The sequence below is a fragment of the Falco punctatus genome (assembly GCF_963210335.1).
Source record: "Falco punctatus genome assembly, chromosome: 2".
Taxonomy (NCBI): Eukaryota; Metazoa; Chordata; class Aves; order Falconiformes; family Falconidae; genus Falco; species Falco punctatus.
In genome coordinates this window covers 8,499,617-8,524,954 of record NC_137581.1, presented here as the reverse complement: position 1 = coordinate 8,524,954, position 25,338 = coordinate 8,499,617, and the positions used below count along the sequence as shown (strand labels likewise).

Sequence of the window (25,338 nt, the reverse complement as noted above, 5' to 3'; positions counted from 1 at the left end):
TAGCTTGGGAAAAGGCATGGTCTTCTCTAGCCTGCAAATGACTTCTTTCATTAATAACAAATACTAATCTAAAATCCAGCAAAGTAACAAACACTCCCATGCAAAAAGCTGAAAATGCAGAAGCAACAGCATAAAATAATTTTTCTATTGATCTCCTCGGGATGTGATCAAGTTAAAAAGTTTAACTTTCCCTTTAGATGGAGAGGGAGGGATTGTTGCTGAAAAGAACATTCTAGGCAGCGAAACGAGTTCTACATATGCTACTCTACAGAATTGCCATGATGGGAACAATAACATACTGTCAGAAACAAAAGGTGTTATTACAAAAGTGAAAGTGTCTGCTTGATACACTGTATGTTATTTAATATTGTCATGCAGAACAAAACGATTGAAACATTTTTAATGCATTCACAGCTGGGTAACAAATAAAACTCTATCTTGTGCATGCTAGGAGTGGAGGGTCCTCAGAGAAGGAACAGAAGCCAAAACGAAACAAAACAAAAAAAGATTTACAGTGACCATTCCTGGGAACTTACTCAGAGTCTTTGTTCCATAACCGTCGTCACCTAATCCGGGGATGTCCTGCACGGAAGTCCCCAGAGAGAGCAATGAGAAAGGAAGAACAGCCGCAGAAGAGGAAGGAAGAAGTCAGTGGAGTTGAAATGGATACTACCATGACTGACCATGTTGATTGAGCAATCTGGATCCCTGCTTTTTCTTTCTGAAACAACTTTAGACCCATATTCAATGGGAATGCAGCCAATGAAAAAGTGAGTGCCCGTGATACATGGCTTTTGGAGCTGTGAGGAAGAAGGAACAACCAGATAAAGTTCCAGAAACAATCCTCACCAGATAAATTTAGGAGAATTATTAAGAAAAAAAGTGACTATTTGGGCTTGGAACTAGCATATATTTTGAATAACGCTGGTTATCTATACAATTTAAGCCAGCAATAAATGCCTGGGGAGGTACACATTCCAAAATCTGATTTATTTCTTTAAGCTGTTAGCATGGTTGCTTCATTTAATCGTTAAACTGTCAGTGAAGCTGCCCATGGCAATCAACTTGGAGAATGTCAAAGGCCAAAAAAGACTAGAGCAGACCTTTTAACAAATAGTCCTTTAGTTTAGTCTGGTGAAAGAAATCACATTTGCCTGATTTTGAGCCAGTTCTGATCAGGGAATATTTAATCAGAGACAGGTTTGGATTTATGACAGGTACCACAACAACTTTGAGGAGCCACATTTGCTCTTCCAAAAGTCAAGGTCACTTTTCTTCTTCTGAAGATGATGTTTCCAGGGATGGAAGGACCAGCTGGATCCAAACTGCAGTCACACATTGGTCACAGTAGTAATACCTCTCCTGCCTGCCTACAACAGATATTTGCCTAGATGTGTGGGATACTGGTATCATGCGTGTCACCCATTTTTTGTGCTGCTGCATGTGCCATCGTCTCCAAGAGGTTACTTACGTTCTGGATCACTTGTTTCCTGCTCACTCTGCTCCTTGCTCTTGTAGAATGGGAATTTTCGTGAAAAGATGAAGTTCTTTTTACGCTTGTCATTGAATGACTGTGAAGGAGAAAAGGCATGGGGCAAAAACAGGGACGTCTAATTGTTGTCACACTCATGCTGACAAAACAACTAGTTTGTAAAAGTGGAGAGAACTGTAGTGACTCAAATCAGTCCAAACCAAGCAGCTGCAAAGAACCAGAGGTGGTTGCGGTGAGTTCTGCAGGTTGAAGGCAAAGCCCCTGGAGACTGGATAGATTTGATTACAGAGGTTTCAAATCACAATCTTCAGCTACTTGTTTGGAATCTAGTGTGTTTGGCTTGTTCAGATGAAAGGCTACAGATGGCTCAGCATGCTTTGAGATCAAGCCACTCATCTTTAATCGTGGCAGACTGTGCACAGAATTAATTAACTGGCTGAAAAAGAATAGACTGCAAATAGGAAAGCGGAATCCTTTGATTTGCTTGTAGTAGGTATGCAAATTCAGCCCTGTGCCAATTAAAATCAAATATTCTTTTCTGGTAACTGCTGCTGGTTTCATAGTATTTCATTTGGCCTTTTAATCGAAAACTTCTTAAATGTGTTTTCATGCTTTATTTTTCTCCATAATTTTAAAAAAAACCACTTTGATTTACTTTATACATGTGCATTTACTCATTAGGCTCCTCTGGATATGCTTTTAGTTTTATGTGATTTAGAGATGCAATTCTGCTGATAAGCAGTATTTCATTGCATGTTGGGTAACATACATTGCTTTAAATCTTCAAATGGGGAATTAATATGGAAGAAATTGGGCTTTTTTACATGATAAAACCTTTTACCTTATAGCCACAAGGGCTCATATCACTGTACTGTGTAAGAGCAGGATACGTCTCCTTGGGGCATTTAATTCAGATACTAAATGAGGAATTTGGGTCTCTGTGCAGTCAATTGAGAGAAGCTTGTTTTTCCAGAGGGTGCTTATCTGAAGTGATCTGTGTTGTCCATCAGACAATGATCTACATTGTCTCCCATACTGAAATTATGCAATGCCTAGACACACGACTTTGCAAGTGATCACCTCCAGGAGAGCAGAGACCTTCTTAACTCATTCTAAGGACCAAGCTCAAGTGTCTGTCATTGCTCAAATGAAATATAACCAGTATTTGGCTCCAGTTCTGAAGCGGGATATATTTAGAATTTCAGAACATAACTTTTTTTTTTTTTACATGTTGGAAGCACAGCATAAAATATAGTTTAGAATAGGTATTTCTGAAAGATGTGAAGTTAGGTACTGAAAATCTCTATTAAAATAGTTGCCTACTTGTGTCACAAAAGTTTCATGCCACTTTTACATTTCAAGCATATTTAAAGTTCAGTAACTGAAAACAAAGGAAAAAATGCACATGTAGAATAAATGATCCATGAAAATCTCTCAGAGTATGTAAACATTCAATGCAAAATTAATTTGGAGGTCATGCACAAATAATCCAGACAGCATGCAATTTCAAAACAAAGCAAATATGAAAGAAAGCCAGAGTTAAAAAAAAAACAACTGCACATGAAGGATTAAAGTAATCTGTGGATGAAAAGAGGACTGACATGCACATTACATCACTTTAATGACCTAAAGGATATAATTAAATTAAAATGTGTTTTCTGTGATCATTTCTTTTATTTTTCCAAAGAAAGGAATGTAGCATGTTAACATTTCCCATTGTGAAAATGTTGTTTATCACGATTCATCTGAATTTGACATAGTAATACTATAGGCATTGCACTTTAAAAGGGAAACAAATACATATACACAATAGCACCTCAAAAAACAAAGGGGCTTGAAAACCACAATCATTTCGTTACCAAATGTCTTTTCACTTTAGAATTAAAGAGAATGTTATCAAATCAACAAGTAAATATGCTGTGTTTCACAGAGATTATACAATGAATAACACTGGCAAACAATGTTTTTCAATTTTTTTCCCCCAACAGTCTAGAGCAAAAATTTCAGAAAGTCCATTTTCACCAGAAAAACATGTATTTTTTTCAAGCTTATGCATGATCTAACAGTATATTTCAAAGTAGATAGATCTAGTGTTCTATAAACTTTTTCTCCTTTTCCAATTCCAAGTACTGGAATTGCCAATTTACAATACACTTGTAAATTGTATTTAATTGGAATTAAAAATACAATATTGTTCCACTTCAATTTGGGCAATGAAAATCTGGCAATTCATAGCAGGTGACTATTGTGTCCAACTGTGTCACTGCTTTTACACCATTAAAAAGCATTTTTCCTAAAATAAAGCTGACTTTTAGCTTATTAATATCCCTAAGCAAGTATGCTTATGCATGTGTTAATATTTTTACAGATTAATCAATGTGTATATTTATGTCAATGACCATATACACAATCATAGTATAGCAAGAGGGTTAATATTTAAAATAAAGAAATTGTAAAATATTATAAACACTAAAATGGGTTTGATCCTGCAAACTTATAAAAATAATTAGTCCTTGGTATTAAATGAATGGGCTTACCAAGTATTTATTTTCTTGTCCAGTAAGTACATGTTGATTCACAAGAAACCAAAGACAGGAGGCTTGATTTTGGTTTTGTATCCAATATAAATGTAATTAAACTCAGGCTGATGGTCTCCACCTTAAGGATATGAAATCCTGCAGACACCTGGTGAAATGCTTCTGACAGATACCACAATATGTATCTCTAACATCTAGAGATAAGGAGGTCGGCAAAGACTGGAGCGGGAGACTCAGGCAGAATAAACCCCTGTTTTTATCGGACACACTGTGTTAATTCCAGATTTTATTCTGTCGATGGAGAGCAGAGACCAACCCTGAATAGATATTTTGTTTTTTAAGACAGGATCATGCATGTGAGGAATGGTGGTAAGGGTTAAACTGCAAACTTCAGATGTATGTTTTCAAGAGATTTTGTTTCTATAAAATGGAAACTTTGAGACCTGTCAAATCGTCTGGAGCCAGTTTTCACTGGGGCTCCCTGTGCTGCAGGAGAGCTGTGAAATAACCGTAGGATAAAGGAGAGGTATTTGCCTACATCTCTCAGCCTGATGCAAAAGTTGCGTGCAACTGCAACTGAAATTGTGATTCCAGGCTTAGGCTGGATCCAGCAGTGTGCAGGCAAAGTTTCTGAAAGTCAGTGAAAATATGCCTGAAAATGGATTCCTGTACAAGTCAGAATTTCTTTGCTATGAATATTGTAAAATCCTGTAATGGCAAATAACTTGGGCGTTTCAGTCACAGGGAAAAACCTGTACCAAAGATTCCTTTTATACTTCACTGCTGCTGTTCACACAGGCTACCAGTAACCTAGGAATCAGCATTAGGAGGAACTTTGGATAGACAAGTGCCTAAGACTCAAAAGCAAATGAAATTTTCAAGTACTGTTTGATGACTGAAGAATGAGGTTATTCTTGACAGCATTTGAACTGTGATAAAAGAGTCCTTTCTCAGAAAAAAAGGGGAGAAAAAACTTTCACCGATGTCGTGGATTGAATTCTTATTTGATTCTACTTAGAGATAGACTGTGTTTTGAAGAAGCCAAGAAAAAAATGTGATGTGCACTCTTGTTTGACTAAATATCCCCAGATGTCACAGTTATGCAAGTCTGGCTTACACATAGCAACCTTCCCTGGTTGTGACAGACATTAGGACACCATGTGTTTCTTCTTCAGAACCTCCTTTGGTATTTTTTTATGTCATATTGTTTTTGTATTCTAAATGCTGTTCCCTAGGTGCAAGCAGCCATATGTATGTTGCTCATCAGCTAATAGGATAATTTTTTTAAAAAGGAAATTTTCATGTAATGTTGAATAAACCATCCAATTTCAAAATTTGCTTTACAGTGGTAAACATCACAAAGAATAGCATACCAGTAATTTGATAGTTGTACCATACTGCAATAGGCAAGTATATAATTGTTTACTTTGAGCTTTCCCAGGTTTTTTTCACAATGTAGCAGATCCAGCCCACACTGTTCAGTGCAGCTGTGGTAGAGGTTCCCCTCTTTAACGTTTTGCAGAAGAGCCTAATATGTTGGGGAAAGATTTGTTTTGAAGCTCTAAAAGCTCTAAAAGCAGCTGTATCCTCTAAAAACCATAAAACCATTAAACTCCCAACTACACTGGGAATGCTTTATTTTGGTATTTCATTCAACCGATACTAATTCTCAGTCATGAGCTGGGAACCAGTGTTTCACCTGAGAAAAAGCTGTTCCAGAGCACTGGCTGTGAAATTCTTGTATACAGGGTGTAGATGAATTTCATTTATCACATATTTTTAGGCAAGTTTGTGCTAAGCTTTGGCCTGGTTTTTATGTTACATGATCATCTATGTCAGTCTTGTTCTGAGATTGGTCTAGCAGTGTATATGAGAAACTCATTTATTTTACTGCTGCTCATCTGTCATGCTGTGTTTGGTTGGTTGTGTTTTGTTTTGGTTTTTTTTTTTTTTTTTTTAATTATTCTTCTTTAATGCCTGCTTTTGACCTAACTTAAATGAAAAGGCCTTGCTTATACAGGATTCTACAAAAATCTACAAAGTTCATAATCAACATTATGTCCCTGCAATCCTTTTCTCTGTATTTAATTCACTTTTTTTTTCTGTTAGGGACATTCTTTCACTCTGTTAGAGCACTCACTTTAATAAAGGTTTGGGCACTCCAACACTATTAAACCTCTACATGCTAAACCTCTCTCATCATACCAAAAAGTCACACTCACACCAGAAAGAAAAGTTTTGGACTGTGACAGATACTCAGTGTTATTTCTCCTTCCAAACATATGTATCTCCTCTTTGCTTTTACAGTGGGCTTTTTCACCTAGCAATTCCTAGTGCACGATGAACATGAAGTCTCCAGAACAAACTTCTGCAGAGAATCCTATGTTAGTATATGTGCTTTATGCGAAAAGTGGTTTTGCAGTTAGCATGGCAGCACGGTCCAGGGAACATGGGTCAAACCACACTGTGGGATCTTCTGCCATCTGTCCCATCTGCAATACAGGGACCACAGCAGTGTCCTCCTTACAGCCACTTTGTGGGGGACTAAGTCAAGGCTATGACCTGGTGCATACTACCACTGAAACCACGACAGTTTCTTTTATTAAGAAAGATAACAAAGTGTGCTCAGGTTAAGGGATTTGACGAAGTCTGGAAGAAAGCCAACGCTACTGAGACATTCTTGCATTCCTGGTGCAGCCACGAACTTGGCCATGGACTGGCTCACACACACAAAAATCTCTTTATGGCATCCATGCAGACATTTAGAAGATAAGCTAAGAAGTTGTTAGTGGCAACTGTAAGCCTGGTTGTATAGTGACCACGCAGTATATTCTTTAAGAGATATATCTTTCGTTGTCAGTCTGACCACACTGGCAAGCAGCACTTCCCAACTTCTCTATGTCTTTTTATGAAATGCAGGGGGAAGGATGTCCCTATTCTGTTAAGTTCAACCTTACATTTTCTTTGATACTGCAAGTATTTGTGAAAAAAAAAAAAAACCCAACACACACGCAAAACCCCCCAAAACCCCCCAACCAGAAAACCCAAGCCTGGGCTATAGTAATTCTTTATTGAATTTTTGCACCATGATCTGTTTTGATAAGTGAGAACAAACTGGGTGAGAAGAAGCTCAGGCGAAGATAATTCTGCTTGTTTAGTTTTCCCATGAAGCTGCAGGGAGATTTGGATCTTGGAAATCCAAAATGGAAAAGTACAAGCCTGATTAAAAACTCCATGCTGTCTAGCTTCTACAGACAAGGGTAGTGTTGCTTAGTATTCATAAATGTGAAATTTTACTAATCTTTTTTTTAAGACTGATGTAATGCCACTTGTCAGCCAGCAACGCAGTTTTAATTCCTAACAAAACAACAGTTAAAAGCAACACAAACTGCCAGGGGAACAGAAAGACTAATAGACTTTCAAGAAAGCATGTAAAAGCAGTATTTCCAATTCTGCAAACATGTATTTAACTTGGTGCAAGGTACGAAGGGAGTACTCATCTGTGGTAATTTACATTGCACCATTGTCAGCAGGATTGAAATGCCAACGTAAAAACCTTGCGTATGTGACAGCCAAGGTCGTTTGCAAGTATCTGAAGGTTGTAGACAAAGAGGGTGGGAAGGATTTGTTCAAGCAGAAACACTGAAATTAATAGTGTGAAAATAAGAAAGGGCAAATCTCCTTGACAGTGAAATCAATTTGGATGTAGAATAATCTGCCCCAAGGGGAGTGGAAAAGCCTAGATCATTTTTCACATTTAAAACAAATCTGCTAATAGTAAGTACTGTGGGGAATAACTGCAGTGCTGGGAGAGAAGGGGGTTGCGAAGGGAAAGGAGCTAAATAACAAGCCTCTCTCCACTCTAATGTCTGTGTTTCTGTGATGAGATGCTCACAGATCCAGTCTCGCAGAGCTGTGCTGGGGTCCAGCGTGGGTTTTGCCCTCGCTGGGCTCACTGCAGTCACATGGGCAGTGAAGGTCTTCCTTTCCTTTCTCAAGGCTGTCTCTGGATTTAGAAAGTGTATTCAGTGTTTGGCAATGTTGTCCCAAATTTTCCTCTGTTCTTTTTAATTTTTTTTTTCCCAAAAAGTAACTTTCCCTCTTAGAGCTGATGTATGCCATCAGCTACTGATCCCACTAATAAATCTGCACACGTGAACCTGCCTCAGCATCCTTTGTGCAACAACGATGCTGAAAGAGCCTCAGAGATCAGCAGTAACATTGGAGTGTGCATGGCAGAGGTTTGGGGCTGTCTGATCACTGGCCCAGACCCACAGATTTTCCTACAGAGCACACAGTAGGGCCTTTATCAGCTTCATCTACATTCCTCGGTTTTGATCAGCTATTTTCTCCTATCTTTTTCTTAAATCTGATTCCCAGTTAACTGCTGGTGCTTCTTTAGACTTGCAAATGAAACTGAGGGTTTTGATCTCCTCTGTGCAATCTTTTGAATTAACCTCAGTAATAAATAAAGCTGCAGAATGTGCTAGTTATCTGTGCTGTTAAAAAAAACCCCAACTTGCTCCTTTATCACTGCTTTTTGTGGAACCATTTATTTGTGCAATCAAGTGCTGTGCACTTGCCTTGTGCGAGGGTAAACTACTGCATAAAATGGACCGTTGTGTAAAAGGATTAAGTTGCATAAAACCTTTATTACTTTCATTTTGGGAAGGTAGTAGCGGAGGAATATTTACAATACCTACATGATTTCAGAGGATTCACTGAAAGATAATCAGAGCAGACTTATCTTTTGAACTGCCCTTTTGAGTTAAAGGAAGAGTGTTTGCACTCGGAGGTGACTGGAGTGGCAGGATGAGTTATGGCAAAGGCCTGTCTCAGGAGATAGCAAATCATACCAGGCTCATGGTTTTCATTTAAAATGTTGATTTATTTAGGCCTTACAGCTAAAATTATAAAAAATAAAGGCATGGGCAAGCAAAACCAAAGTCAATCTCTAAAAGACTGGTGTGAGGTTTGTGTAGGAGGTGAAGTTCCTACATCTTCCAGTAATGCATCTCACACTAGCAGTCTCACAGACGGGATATCAGATTAGATGGACTTTGGCTTTGACCAAGGTTGGCAGCTCCTGTGTCCCTATAACCTTCCAAACATGGCTTGTGAGTTACTAAATCACTCATTACTGAACTGATTGAATTTGAGTGAGCTAGAAATAAAGATGTGAAATATAGAGTATCGCCTTGATGAGTGTTAATGCCCACTCTTCTGGAGCTTTGTGTGAAATACTACTAGAAGAAAACTGTTCTGTTTCTAATTCTTTGACAATATCTATTGCCAATGCTATACGTTTTTCTTTTCAACCACTTTTTTAGAAGAAAAGCCAAGTAACTATGACATCTATACATACATGCAAATTTCCTACCATTTAATTCAGGGCATTAGACAACAAGTTATAAAACCAGCAGACACGTGAAATTAAACTCAGCACAAATTTCTGCTGGAACAGCTTAGAAGAGAAGCCATTAACTCAGCTGTAAACTTTGCATTCTACCTCTGCTAGCAAATTTTCACCATGTTACATTCAATCTGTGACCAATGTGAATGTTACACTACCTATCTTTATGTCAGTGACCATCTTAAACATTTCTCTTACCTAAGCAGGGATGGCACACACCTGTGGGACAGAAAACACTGACACTGTAGTTCCTAGAATTATGGCCACTTAAGAAACAATGTTACCTTATAAATAAGCTCCACACAATTATCAGGCTGAAGAAACTGGAAAATCTATGAAATGCATGTATTTAAATTGCTCATTTAACTGAAGAAATGACTCCATCAGTATTTTCTTTGACTGACAAGCTGCCAACAGGCAGAAATATTTTGCACCATCTGGATCAAGTTCAGCCCCAAAGCCTTCAGGTCTTACATTTGCTACTCTACTCCATTACGCTTACAAGTTGCAGGTATTTAGAATTTGTACTTCTCAGTAGAATGCAAAATAGCTTTCCTTTTTTTTGTTTGTTTGTTTAGTTTTTTTAAAACTGGAAAACAGACTCAAAGATTTTTTACTTTAGTATTTATTTATTTATTTTAATTTGAAAGAAAAACTTCTACTGGATTTTTAAAAGAAAGCTAAGAAAACATATTTCTTTGCTTCCGCTTAGTTAATTTGTTACTTCAGCCTCACATTTGACCTGACAGTATTTTTCACAATATCTAGAACAGTTTTGACTCTTTAAAAAACCAGGTTCCTTAAAGCATGCCAGTTCACTGCTAGAGTCAACACCATTACTGTGGCATAAATTAAAACTGAAGACTCCCTTGTTTTCCTTTACTTTTGATTATGACCTGGTCCCAACAGGCATTATTACTAAATGTCTTTGTGGAGTGTCTCAAGATATCCTGGAGCAACAAGACACTGTACAGTTAGATTTTCCTGGCTATGTGCTGTTTTATCACCTGAATTTCATTTGATTACTTCAGCACATGAGTGAACTAGATGCTGATGACAGCAGTATTTCTAATGTACCTTGCAGAAACACTGAGTGAAATGTGTTTGGCTCAAGGGGAAGGGTCAGGGAAGCTCAATAATATGGGCTCAGGTCAAAATAGATGTGCAGCCAGCATCCACTGCCTGGCACCAGCTCCAGCCATCATGAAGCATGAAGACAGGGCTGTGGAGGATATGGAAATGAAAGAGCAAGGGCAGCTGGACAAATCAGACTTAGCTTTTCCTCTGGCATGGGGAGAAGTCTCCTCCAAGATACAAGCTGCACTGGCAGAAATGATGCTGAGATCTGATTCTTTCATGACACCCAATACTACCCCCGTCTCTGAGGTCTTGCAGTCTTTGCTGTAACTTAAATCTAACATAAAGAAAACCAGAGGCAAGGTAGCAACAGCATCAGATAGAGAAGTGCAGTTTATTCCTCCTCTCTGTGCTGGGCAGTTTCACAACAAAGTTCTGGAGAGTGTCTTTAGACTGGCTAATGCCCTGTGCCAATAAAAAGTCCTTGTGCAGAAAATATCTCTGCTCAGCAATTTGCTTTTAATAATTTCTACCAGCTTGTTTTTACTTCTTAGAAAGCTCTATCTATAAGAATGAGTTGGTGAGGAAATCTTGCGGCATGAATTCACATTACTTTTTTATCCTTGTCATTAATTTCCATTTTATCACAGAGGAAGCATTCTTGAGTGACTGCTAAAGAGTAACAACTAAATTCCAGTATAGCAGAAACAATGGTTTTGTAAAAGATTTTATGTCAATTAGTAATGCAGATGTAAAACCAGAAATTGTATGACATGAATGATTTCCAAAGCTTATTTTAAGTTGCACACATGAAAAATCATTCTTATTCTCTGGTTACAGCAAAGCAAATTTCAATCATTCTGAGATGGGGGAGTATACGGTAAAATACTGACTCACAAGTCTTGCAAATAAATGACATGCAGATTGATTTTCTATAAAAAGCTTAGTTCTGAGTAGAGGGGGGGGTTCTTGTCTGTATTTCTTCCACCTTTAGCCATACAAGCAAAGAAGTTCAGGAGCCTGCAGTACCTTCACAGCAACAGCATAATTCATATTGACACAACAGGAGCTGTATGCTGGGCTGAGCAGAGGGCTTACACCTATGCCTTTCTAGATAGCTTTGCCTAACTTAACCCAACGCAACCCAACACAACCCCATGCAACCAAACTGAACTGAATCCAACCCAACCCAATGCAACCCATCCCAACTCAATGCAACCCAACCCAACTCAACCCAACCCAACCCAACCCAACCCAACCCAACCCAACCTAACCTACCCAAGCATTCGTATTTTATACTTGGCAAGGTGGCAATGGAAGAGTATATTCAAAATACCTGTACAATTACTAGTTTATTCACTACTACTACTAGTGCAAAGATTAGTCCAAAAGAAGCGGCTGAGATGTCTACATCAGGCTTTTAAACTTCACAGTTTGAATAAGGCCCTGTGGTTCTTAAACCTTAACTTATCATGTCAGATCAAGATAAAGCGGATAAGGAATGCAAATCCCCGTCATGCCTGTGCCTTGCAAAGGCTGCTGTGGTTTTTAGAAGGTGCATCCACTTAGGACTCACAGAAATGGAATTTGCTGCATCTAGCTTTAGATGTTTACCCTGTAGGTGCCTGGGGCAGAGGTAGTGACCCCAGGCTCCCTTTATAGTCAATGCATGATTAATCACATCTCTTTTAGACGACACTGGCAAGGTGGTGCTTTTGACCACAAAGCAAGGAAGAGCTGTTCACTTTGGGACTTTTGAGGTGGAGAAATATTAATTTGGGAGACAGCAAATTCATATACTGACTGGAAAGCATGTGTTACTGGGCTCTCCAAATCAGCAGCTGGCTCCACAATGAAGATGCAGGTTTTTGAACATGCTCAAATTGTGGGTTTTCTTCTACTTCTATTACTGTCACAGTACCAATCACTTTAGGGAATCCAATTGTGTCAAGTATCTTTAGAAGTGCAAAGAAAAATCGGTCAAAATACAATGAATATGTGGAAAACTTTCTGATTGTGGACTAAAGAAAAGCTTCTCCCTAAAAGTGGTGGAACTTTATACTTAGAAAAATGAACAATGATGTTAGAAACGATCTTCAATAGGCAGAGAGAAAGGACCGGTAATCTAACACATCTTTGTACCTTCTAATTTCTGAGAAGCAGGGATCCAATTGAGTTGATTACCTTTTCCTCTGCATTAATACAACCAGATCTGCCATGGTGAACCACTAGCACAGATGCTGTAGCTGAGACCTGGGCAGGTGTAACTGCAGGTTCTGCTTAGTGAAGATGAAGACAAATAATCCAGTCTCCATATGCACTGAGAGAAGAAGAAATAACAACAGGCTGAAACTGCAGCAGTTTAGTCATTTCTAATGATGAGGAGAGTGGGATGTTTGGGAAGAATATGAAATATCTGTTGTGGCAGGTCTTTTAGGTAGAGATTAGACAAATCTGTGAGACAGGAGGAAGGTACAGGACACCCTCAGGGCAGGGGTTGAACTCATTGACCACCTGAGGTTCCTTGTAGACCATTTTTTCTCTGATTTGATGAATAGGGCTGAAAATATAATTTTCTAGAGCAGAAATTGTTTGGAAATAGGTTTTGGTGTTTTCTGGGTTTGTGGGTTTTTTTGTGGGTTTTGGTTTTTTTCCACTCCCCCCCCCCCCCCAATACTTCATAAGCTGTCAAAATGTGTCCTATGTATCAAGTCCTGACAGTCACTGGATTTTGACATTTGGAGAAGAGATGCATTGAGTATGCAGAGGGTTTTATTTACACCAGAATACAGAATTTACTATCTCAGTCAATTTTGGCTTTTTCCTTTCATGCCTCAGTGCAGTGTTGCTAAAATGACAATAAAGCAAGAGGATGACCTGACACTGAGGCAGGGCTGTGGGATCCGTAAACAGAATCTGTTCATAAGAAATATTATTAAATGCTATCAAGCTTCTGATTGTCATAATAAATACATTCAGAGGCATTTGAAGGGGCAGGCTGAGTGCAATGTAGGTGATCTGACTGGAATATGAAAAGAACTGTGGATGACAAGCTAACTGAATAGAAAAAACACAATGGATAGTGATGGAGCAATATGGTGTGGGTCACAGCCCAGGATGCTGTGATGATGCACTGCTGATGAGCAGCAAAACTGCTGCAAGAGGTTTTGGAGGGATGGGGCAGTCCCATTTCTTGGCAGGCACCTCATCCCTGTTTGGCACCCCACTGAGCAGCCTCACCAGGGTGGGCAACCAGCTGGCAAAGCTTCCTGGTAGTCATAGCCTGAACACGCCCCATGCACCCTGACACACGCATTAAGCAATGAGAGATTGTGAGAGGCATGATGTGCATTATTTCACTGGAAAGTGGAACTGGGTATTTGTCCCTAAGACAATGTTCTGGAGTAACTGCCCAAATAAGGTGTGAAATGAAAAGGCATATATATATATATAAATCCCATATATCTCTCTCTATATATCTGAAAACACACATACACATATATATATAAAAATGTCATATATATACACATATGAAAATGCATATATATAAAAATGTCATATATATATATACACACACACACATATACACACAGAGAACTGGTATAAAAACCCAGTTCTCTGTATAAAATTAACTTTTACCTGAACATTATGCTTCGAGATAGTGCAACATGTCTCTGGGAACAGGCAACATACATGAATATTAGTAAAAAGGTGAGATGCTGATAAAGGTCTTTCCAAGAGCTACAGTTTTCCTATAAAAAATATTTTCAAGAGACAGTCAAGAAAGAGTGTATGACCTGACAGGGAGAAAAGCAAAAGAGATGCTATTTTTGTCTCCTGAAAGACTGGTGGTAATTACAACAGTTGAGAAAAAAAGCAGATTACTGGCTCATCTCTTTTCCCTCTGTAATATTTCCACCATTTGTCATTCTTTTTGATTCAGTAAAAAAATCTGAAAAGCCCTCAACCACTGTGGGTTTTAGGATTAGGAAAGGAAAGGCTATTTTTGTTCAGCCTGAAGGCCTATGGTAGGGAGAATTATCAAGAATTCAGTGTACTGCTTTGGCAGATATATAGCCCTGCTAACAGCTACTAACATGTTCTGCTCCTTTTGGTGTAAAGGGGAGCATCAGAAGATACCTGGGATATGATCTTGAGTTCATTGTAGCACAAAATATACTTTTGAATTGAGTTTGTGCTCACATAACTCCTGTAGCTTCCTCCAGCATGAATATCAGACAAACTTTTGGGCTGCTCTACTTTCCATTGTTTATCCATAGACCAGTGCGCCCCTTAGTCTGAGACAGCAATCACTTAGGACATCATAACCATGTTATCTTCACTTTATTTATGCTACCTTCATTTATCTTTTCTAAGTTTGAACCTTTAAGGTAGCCAAAGGTTCAAAGCCAAACACCTTAAGGTGTCCTGGAAACCCTAGCCTTTGCTGCAGCAGCACAGAGCAGCCGTAGGGAACCAGAGGGACGGACTGGTTGCTTTCATACTCCAGCCACCTTCAATGACAACTAGAAAAGCTGGTGAAGATCATTACTACAATTATATGAATGAAGCTAGAGACTGAACTTGGTCAACACAACCGAAGCACTATCTTTGCTTTGTGAAATGAAGCTGTTTATACCAATATTTGTATTCTTTTCCTTATTACACAGGTGCTAACATCTCTAATTGGTTTGATATCTTTAAAAATGTTAATGGGACCTAGGATTCTGATGATGTCTCTGAACCTGAACAAATAAGTTTCTTTCAGTCAGAATGAACAGAACATGAAAGAAAAGTAATTTTATTGGGTTAAACCAGAGATCCAGTTAGCCCAGCAGCTTTTTCTGAAGTTACCCAGTAACAGATGTTGAAAAGCAAAAGTAGAGGAAACATGATCCTTCCCCTTTTATAACGTCTCTGCTTCTTGAAATCAACAATTAGCATGTCCTGAGCTACATGACAAAAGTGTTAAAAGTCGTCATTGGATCCATTGCTTGCTAACTTATCTAATTCCTTTTAAAATTATTTTTATACAATATCCTGTAATAATGAGCACCAGAATTTAATTTTGCATTGTATGGAAAGGTACTATCTGATTGTCTGACTTGTCTGATTTAAACCTGAGACCAGAAGATATCGCTGGAGCTCCCTAATTGTGAGTCACATTCCCTAGTTTTGTATCCATCCTGATTTTGTAGACTTTAATTTCACAAGCCATGGATTGGAGGAGTCCAATGAAACTAATTACAAGTGATATAAATATTCTATATCACATTTACAAAAAAAAAAAAAGTTGAACTAATTTTCTAGATGAGGTAATGCACCCAAGTTTGGCTTGAAAAAGAGAAACTTTCGGGCCTTTGAAAATATTATCCTTTAGCTATCCCTGCTAACAGGTTTGTCAACTGTTTGTCTTAGCAATGCTGAGTGTGTTCTTAAACACCTTTTCAGTGAGACACAAGAAGCTGATCAGCTACAGATGTCACACCATCTGTAATTCTTTCTTTGTACCTCATCTCCAGATTTGAGATTAAAAATGAGGTATAAATGCATAAAACTTTAAGAACTTGTAGAATAACTAGACAGCTCATGTTTTAAAATCTTAGTTTAGCTCAAAGAAATTTTTGCACTAATGCATGAAACCTTTGCTGTGGGTTATTCGCTCTTAAACATTGCTTCTAAAGGGGAAGAAAGGTTGAGGCCAGCAAGATGATTCTGGTAAAATTGCAACAGGATAACCCTTTTACTTGTGAAAAAAAACTCAAGGATTCTCTGCATTCAGTTAATTTTGTTTAAAAAAAAATCTTCCATGCACATCTGGCCAAATTTAGCCCACGAAAAGCTATTCTCCCAATTTAATCTTTAGGGTAAATTAAGACAGTACTGCTTGTCCACATGGTCATGAATGTATGGGCATAAAGGTGCAACAGACACATATAAGCCCTTTGCTATCTGAATTTTAGCTTGATTTCAAAACAAAAGAGTTCTTTAGGCCTACTGCAGCCCTGTTTATCTGGACTGAATTTCTTCCAGATAAAAAACCCTAAAGCATACGCTGTTAGACAGCTTACACCACTTCTTTTTGAACACTGAAAGACTAAATGGAAATGCCAGTCCCTAGAAAGCACATACATACATGTGTGCTCAAACACCTCATTTCACATGTTGATCCTTAATTTAACAGTGAACACTTCTTCCCTTTATGCTCTTCCAAACACAAGCATGCATTATCTTTTCCCAGAAAGCCTTGAAATTGTAGGATTTTTAAATATATTTTTTTAATACACAAAAGCAAATTTTAGCAAATACTAACAATAGAAAGTGTGCTTTCAAAAGGGTACAGTGTTCTTGGTCTGTAATTACGCAATTTCCTAAACACTGAAACAAACATTGACATGAATGGCTGTGAGATTAATGTTGCACTGATGACAAAAATAGAAAAACAATTTGGGGAATCAAGAGGTAATTAAATTCTTGACAGACTCACTTGAATAAGGGCCATTAGTTATATGAATGAATTATTTCCCTGAGGCTTTGATTATATACAGGAAATAGACATTTAACAAGTGATTTCATTGGCAATATAAAGCTTATTGTCTCTACAAATAAATGGCGACATTAATTTACGGGTTTGCAGAGAGTGGTCATTTCAAAATGAAAAATGGAATTCTGACTCCTGAAGAAATGCAATGAGATGAATACATCCTTTCACAATTTTTGTAACATATTTTGTACCATATTTTATACATTTTGTAACATATTTTATACCAAGCTATCTGCATGTGCAAATAACGTGCAGAGCCTGAACTCTTGATTCCTCGTACCTTATAAATCTGGAAAACTGGGTTCAGTCTGTGCAATTATTCTGCATTTGCACTGAACTCAGGTACTGTTCTGTGGGGCACTAACAGGGAAGTATTTGCAAGTCTGGAATACTGTTTTGCTGGCAGGTAGCGGTTTGGGACCCACTGCACTAGAAAATGTTTGTCCATAGCAAGAGGAACTTCTTACCCTGCTAATTTGAGTGAAAGACAAAATAAACTGGAATAATGGAATAATTATTATGGGCACAATAGAATAATAATTCTTCCCATTACAGAGGGAAACTGAAGCAGAAGAGATTAAGAATGAGAATTACAGATGAGGCAGAGGACCACAGGAACAGCCAGTCTGGAAGGGACCTGCTGAACCACTTGGTTTTGCCCCTTGCTAGCATCTACCTACGACTGTGTCCTCTCATCACCCAGTTTTGGCCCTGCCCTGTGTTTTCTGTGGCCAAACAGGACTTTTTGCTGATGGTTGCTGAAGCTCTGTCTCTTGGTTTGCTCACAGAAACCCTCAGCTGTAAATCCCATGCGTGCCAACTGGACTGTTGTAAAAAATAAATTCCTGTGAACGCGAAGTCAAGTGTTCACTACTGCTATAAATACAAGCTACCCTTCAGCAGGAAAATACACCTCAACAGCCAGAACTGTGGACATATAACTCTCACCAGCCAGATGGCAACGTACAGGGAATTAGACATCAGGCTAGTGAGAACTGTCGGCTGTTGAGCATGATGAAGTGATGCTGCAGAGTGGGAGGTAGCACCAGTGGAAGGGAACTTGCATGTGTTGTGTTGGCTGACCCGTCGTGCCTGCTGTGAAACACACCTGTGTTCAATGTCTGTCACAACTGTCAAAGCAGAACATCCAAAACCTAATTTTTGCATCCAGGACTCTTCAAGTTTCAATCTTTTGTTTGAGATTTAACAGCTTGTGAAGCCAGGGAATTTACACTTGTTGCCCTATTTCATTAAACAATTATCAATCTGCATCGGTTTTTAAAGTCTTTTCTTCCCTATCCACCCTTTAACTAAAATCACAGCTGTCACAATGTTCTTTATTTTCCTAGTACCTTTCAATTAGGAGGCACTGTCAGTCAGTATTATTATAGAAAGAATATTTAATTATTTTGAAGATTGTATCATACTATACTCCTGTCTGTATTTCACTGTACTCCAGGTCTTGGTTGCAACAATCTAAATATTCCTTATGTTGCTAAAATTTTCTCGACCCTGAAACATATGAAACAATTACAAAGTGCCATTTCAAAAGATTTCACTATTTACCTACCCCTTTTGCATCAATTACACCAGGTTTTGCGTTGAATTTCACTGTCTTCAAACGCGCACGCTCCTTCCTTTCAACTCTGGGGAAAAGAAAACACAAATAAAGAAACACATGTTGATTGTAGCAGTGTTTTGTACAATACATTTGATATCTGATCTCCCAAGGCCATTAGTGGCTTACTATACATACAGTGAGCATTTAAAGCAAATTAATAAGTTGGAAAGAGAGAGACATAAGGTCACTTCCCCAGCCAAGCAGCAGTTTCGTGGCAAACACAGGACTGTATTCAAGGAGTCTTGGCTGTCCTATACCAGCAGAACGGCACTGCCTCCCAACACACATGGGAGTGTGATAAAAGCTCATTCAAGACCCTGTCTAATTTAAGCTGTCAAAAAATCAGGCAACATTTAAAGTTCTTCTGTGGTCAGAGGAATGAAACAAGGACGGAGAGAATAAGCTGTTCACCTCACTGCTTTCAGATGTGCACTTTACGATGGAGTAAATTTTAGATCATACAAATAAGGTAAAGTGAATCTCACAATTTCTGAATATTTTTTTTTAAAAACACACCTGTATTTTCAGACCAATGAACTTCAAAAATACCTTCAAAATACCCTAAAAATTAACTTAAAATAGCTTACAAAACAGCATGTGACAAACAGCAGTGAACTGTCTAAGTTCATGGCCAGTGCAAAGTGAAAAGGGTGAAGCTACACCTGGTGTGTTGAGAAGGTGTAAGAAATTGTAGTTGTTGGAAAAGAGAGTCTTGTTCCTTCCCCCTGCATTGCTTCACTTCCCTTTGCCCCCAGCAGTGCCCCTCATTGCTGCCTCCCTGCATCAGAAAACTAACTAAGTAATAGAAGGGAATAGATTGTAATGTTTTCAAGGTGCTAATCAGCTGACTGCGCGGATCCAGAAGCTTGTGTGACTGGAGCAGACAGGACGAGGGGAAGTGGAAGCTCCTTTCCCTTATGCTTCAGAGCAACCTTTGCCTTGAATCTCAAAAAAACCCAGAGAATTTCTTACTAACCTGAGTTTGAGGGAGGTACCTGAAAGCTTTCCAGGGGCCAATGTGTTATTGAGCAATACTTAACAAATGTGTTAGGTATTTTAAGTTTCTCAAATTGCTTCAAACCCATAAACCAACATTCTCCAGACACATTCTTTGCAGAGCCCTTTGCACATGATCACTGTTTAAATCTTAGGTTCTACAATACTGACTTTACAATGCCACAGATTTTTGACGGTCTTGACCTCAGCTCAACTTAAGTAATTTTGAAAATGTTATACTGAAAGTTTTTCTTCTTTTAAAAACCCAATCTAACCTAAAAAAAATAATAATAAATTCAAAATTATCTTCTGAAAGATGGAGGTATGCTATTTGTTACAATGTTCAAGTGCACAGAAACTTTCTTGAGGCTTTGATTACTTAAAACTACATAGTTTGGCCAGAGAGCATTTCTGAGGAGATATATAAATGCTGGGGGCAGAAAAGCTATTTTCAGCCACTGTAAAACGCTGTGAATTGGGTGATTGGTCTTATTTAAACCATGCCCTCCACAAACATCTGCAAGCAGTTAGAATGCAAAGAATTTGTTTTTCTGACTCATTTCAGTGAAGACAACATTGCTAATGGGTTAGCTCTGCAAAAAAGGTGTGGCAGGTTGACACTACCAAATAATGTAGCCAAATAGGAGAGAACACAAACATTTCAGGATTTTTATTTTGGGCTAGTCCTAGTCTAGCTCCATGAACTGACCATCCATTAGCAGGTGGGTGCATTGGGTGAGCTCATCTTCGAGAACAGTTTAATACAAACAAATCTAGTACATGTTCACCCAAAAGATGAACCAAAGCGCAGAAAGAGAGGGAAAAAATTGTATTTGCTTTGAAAGCTCAGTCCTGGTCTGAAAAACAAGAGCACACAGCCCCTGTGAGCTCACCTGCCGGGACCTGAGCCCAAACTGCTGTGTGGTATGACCCAAAATTTGGCTTAGTCTGTACAGTTCTGGTATTCATAGATTTAAAGAAAGTTGAAAAGCTCTAATGAAAAGACTCAGATGTTACTCGAACCTGATATCCACAGCTTCAGTAAAATGGGTTTGCCAGATGGACCACTTGGTGGGTAAAGAATTGGCTGGATGGTCACACTCAAAGTGTTGCAGTCAACAGCGGTCAACTTGATGTCCAAGTAGAGATCAGTGATGAGTATCTTCCTCAGGGGTTGCTATTGGTACCAGTGCTGTTTAACATCTTTGCCAGCAACATGGACAGTGTGATCAAGTGCACCCTCAGCAAGTTTCCTGACAACATGAAGCTGTGTGGTGTGGCTGACATGCTGGAGGGAAGGGATGCCATCTAGAGGGACCTTGACAGGCTTTAGAGGCGGGCCTATGCAAACCTTATGAAGTTCAACAAGGCCAAGCGCAAGGTCCTTCATGTGGGTCAGGGTGATCCCAAGTACAGACACAGGCCGGACAGAGAAAGGACTAAGCGCAGCCCTGAGGAGAAGGACTTGGGGGTGTTGGTGGATGAGAAGCTCAACATGACCCAGCAACGTGCGCTTGCAGACCAGAAAGCCAACCAAATCCTGGGCTGCATCAAAAGCAGCGTGGGCAGCAGGTCAAGGGAGGTGATTCTCTGCCTCTGATCTGCTCTGGTGAGACCCCACCTGCAGTGCTGCGCTCAGCTCTGGGGCCCCCAGCACAGGGAAGACATGGACCTGTTAGAGGAGGTCTAGAGGAAGGCCACAAAGATGATCAGAGGCTGGAGCCCCTCTCCTATGGAGACAGGCTGGGAGAGCTGGCGTTGTTCAGCCTGGAGAAGAGAAGGCTCCGGGGAGACCTTAGAGCAGCTGCCAGTGCCTAAAGGGGCCGACAAGGACGCTGGAGAGGGGCTTTCTACAAGGGCAGGCAGTGACAGGACAAGGGGGAATGGCTTTAGACTGAAAGAGGGGAGATTTAGATTAGCTATTAGGAGGAAATTGTTCACTGTGAGTGTGACAAGGCACTGGCCCAGGCTGCCCAGAGCAGCTGTGGGTGCCCCATCCCTGGCAGGGCTCAAGGCCAGGCTGGACGGGGCTGGGAGCAGCCTGGGCTGGTGGAAGGTCCCTGCCTATGGCAGGGGGATTGGGAATGGATAGTCTTTAGAATCATAGAATCATTTGGGTTTGAAAAGTAGGATCATCAAGTCCAACCATTAACCCAGGACTGCCAAGTCCATCACTAAACCATGTCCCTAAGCACTGAATCTATGTGTTTTTGAAATACCTCCTGGGATGGCGATTCCACCTCCCTGGTCAGCCTGTTCCAATGCTTGGCAACTTTTTCAGTGAAGAAACTTTTCCTACTATCCAATCTAACCCTCCTCTGGTACAACTTGAGGCTGTTTCGTCTTGTCCTGTCGCTTGTTACTGGGAGAAGAGACCGACCCCCACCTGCCCACAGCCCCTGTCAGGCAGCTGTAGAGAGCGAGAAGGTCCCCCCTGAGCCTCCTCCTCTCCAGGCTGAACACCCCCAGTTCCCTCAGAAATTTAATATGGGTTGCCCCCGGTCTTTAAGGTCCCTTCCAACCCAAATCATTCTATGATTTTATAATTCTATGAAGCTACTCATGTCCCTACTCACTTTGACTAATATGGTCGTTACTGGAAAAGTGACATTTACTACCTTTACAAAATCATCTACAGAATCTATCATCTATGGGCCCAAGCAAGAAAATCCAATCATCTATGTATAATTGAAACAGTAACTCTATTTGTCTAAGGTTAAGAATTGCTCTAGGAAATCTAAGTTGAGTCCTGCAAAGCTAGCTTATAAGAGCTCGATATTGTACTTTTATTAGACAATAAATAGCTAGGAAAAAAAGTGAGGTTTATTATATCCTCCAAAGTTGTCCACATATGAGCCTTTTTTGAACTTTCACAGTTTCCCACAAATGACAGTAGAATGCATTCCTGTAAAACTCTTGGTTTCTAAGTCTAGATAGTAAGAATACGTAGTTTCAGATAATTATTTTTTAAAATGCAAACTCTAGTCTTTTGATAGAATGATAATTAACACGTTTCTTTCTGTCTGAGTGGGCTTATATATTTCCTACTGAAACACAGTGAATGTTGGTTACTATAGTTACAGTTTAAATTTAAAATAAATGCATTTTTCTGTAAGTGTGGAATATTCACATGGAAACAGCTCAAATGAAGCTTTCAAATTAAATCTGTGTTATTAAAAACACATGAACAGTCTCAAACTTAAATGAGCAGATAGAGTCCCTTGGTAGTACTGGTAAGAAATTAAGACTTGAGGCTGTGTAATTGCCTAAACAGGACAGATGCCTTCTGAGAAAATAATTAGCTCGAATGAACACAGTATTCTACTTATTAATCTATGTTAACATTTAAACTCATTCCAGTTATGTCTAACTTCCTGAAACATCTGCTTTTAACTTCATTTCTTATTCAGTGCATAAAGAAATTTGGAAATTAACCCTGAAGAGTGAATCTTATTTATGAAATTCGCCATAATTGCATTAGCAGCCACGGAGGCATCGCTGCTTTCTACAGGCATAGCAGACAGATGAGGAGCTGCAGAAACATTCTGCACCGCTTTGAGAAGTATATAAATAATGTCATTAAGTGCCATTAATCCTCCAGGCAAACATACCGACAACATTCATACATGCTCAGCATGCCTGCTGAATATTACAAATGTTTCATAACCTGGTACTGTATTAAGGATAGCACGCAGTGTTGCCCCCTGTTGCAATTTTCCTGACACCTTCCACAATAAAACTGTTCTCGGTTACTTATAATTTAGCTGAACTGTAAACTTCCAAGGTGAAATTTCATGTGTCTCAGGGTGATTATATTACTGTTGCTGCCAGAAGTGTCAAGGAAATGGGTTAGCTGTTGGAAAAAATGCTGGGGTAGAATAAATGGTTTTGCCCACTTTCAAATATGCTCCTAAAGTACATCAGCTCTGGTGCTCTACTGCCTTCGTGTCTTGGGTCTGGGACTTAAAATGTGGCATGTCTTGCCCTGGTGTCAGGAATATATTCTCTTTTTCCTGAAGGACTCAATGCAATGTCTGAATGCCTGAAGAGCCTTGGTTTTACATGCTCTGGAGAACTCTGTTAGAATGTAGCTTGACTTTCCAAAGATTTAGTCTTTGCCGAGGTGGTCAGAGTGCATGAATGCGGTGAACTAAGGCGTTCCCACAATTTCTCATCTGAGCTACTGAGACACTTTTGCCATAGGCAGAGCTAAAGAGGGAACTGAAATGATGAAGAGAGAAAGTCTTGAATAGCAGTTCTTTTAGCATCGTTGATGCAGCTCTTAGCAAATATATTTTTTAAAAGAACACCCATTCAAGCACTTTTAGCACTTTTTTTGAGCCTTTGGGTCTGTAATCACCATATTTATGGAAAAATACACCTGACTCCTTTTTTTCCCCAAGAAAAAGGGAGTTTAGGCACAAAAGTTTTTTTTGCAGCAGCTGACATCGTGAACGCCTAAATGGCATGCATGAGTGTCAGTTCCTTACATTGCTTTAGTTCGCAGCAAACCTACCGTCCCTTGGACAACAATTTGATCAATCAGCTGAGGAAATTGTCTTTAAAAGAAGAAATATTTCACTTCAAACTGTATCCATTTTTCTTTCACCACTCCTGCAAAAGCAAGATTATGCGGAGTTGTGCAAAGAAAATGAAGTGAAGGGGGAGGATTCCTATCTGCCAAATTTGCAGAGGCCCAGATTTGCGACACTGGCTTGCTGATGTACACATCGCTCCCGTGCCCATTTCTAATTATCTATCTGCTCGACAGAGCTAACCTAAGGGATAAGGAAAGCACAAATACAATTTCCAAAAGTACTTAATGGCTCAAGTCCCATTTTCAAAAGTGCCTGGGGGTCACTGAACTCGATGAGATTTCAAGAAATGTTCAAAGACACCTGCATCCAGCATGCAGATGTGAGTTTGGAGATGAAAAGCTCTGAGCCCTATGTGGAAACTAGCACCAACTGGTGGGGGTTTCACCTCCGGCTTTCCACCTGCTCTCCAAAAGTGTGACTCCCTGCAGAAACACTGCTGTGTACAGGGAAATGACTCCCTGCAGAAACACTGCTGCGTACAGGGAAATGGTCTAAGACCATCTGAGATCTGGGACAGCTGGAGCATACCCTGTATACTTGGTTTCTCTGGAAACCTTGCTTGGGAGTAGACACCTCATGGCCCTTTTTTTCAAAAAATGGTCAGGATTCATTCTCTTCTTCCCAAGTAAAGCTAAAGAAGTGGAGAGGTACATTGAAAATACACCTCACACTTCAGTGTGTCCTCACTAGCCAGTTCAAGGCTTCAGTTTGTTTGGATGCTGTTCTCTTCCTACTCCTCTCCTGAGGAACTTACTACTGGGATGCAACTCTCACTGCAGTGTGATGTCCTCCTGCTTTTGTGTTTCTGCGCATGCGCAGCTGTTGAAAATGGGTCTTTGAGATTTTTCAAAATGAGATTTTCAGTTCTTCTTGTGCACTGCAAACAAGAAGAAATCAAGCATAACTTGGCCAGACATGAACCATGATCTTCCATTGCTGGGGGTTAATGGACCACTGGGAATTTTGTCAGTGCCTTTCTAAAAGCCCTAATCAGTCTTCACAGCTGAGATATAAAACACCAAGTGAGACACGCTTTAATCTTCAACAACAGCATTCATCA

The 25,338-nt window shown here is 39.5% G+C and overlaps 1 protein-coding gene across 26 annotated transcripts in view; it reads right to left on the bottom strand.

The window, feature by feature from the left end:
* Positions 1-25,338, bottom strand: part of DLG2 (discs large MAGUK scaffold protein 2) — a 1,068,724-nt gene that overhangs the window by 53,339 nt on the left and 990,047 nt on the right. For 18 of the 26 annotated variants that reach the window (XM_080375907.1, XM_080375911.1, XM_080375912.1 and 15 more), the window contains 2 exons: positions 18,634-18,709; positions 1,472-1,571 (listed from right to left, as the gene is read on the bottom strand). In XM_080375907.1, coding sequence (XP_080232033.1) covers positions 1,472-1,571; positions 18,634-18,709 — 176 coding nt within the window. Of the gene's footprint in view, positions 1-536; positions 583-1,471; positions 1,572-18,633; positions 18,710-25,338 lie in introns of all 26 variants that reach the window. The other 8 variants (XM_080375888.1, XM_080375897.1, XM_080375900.1 and 5 more) reach the window with 1 other exon arrangement.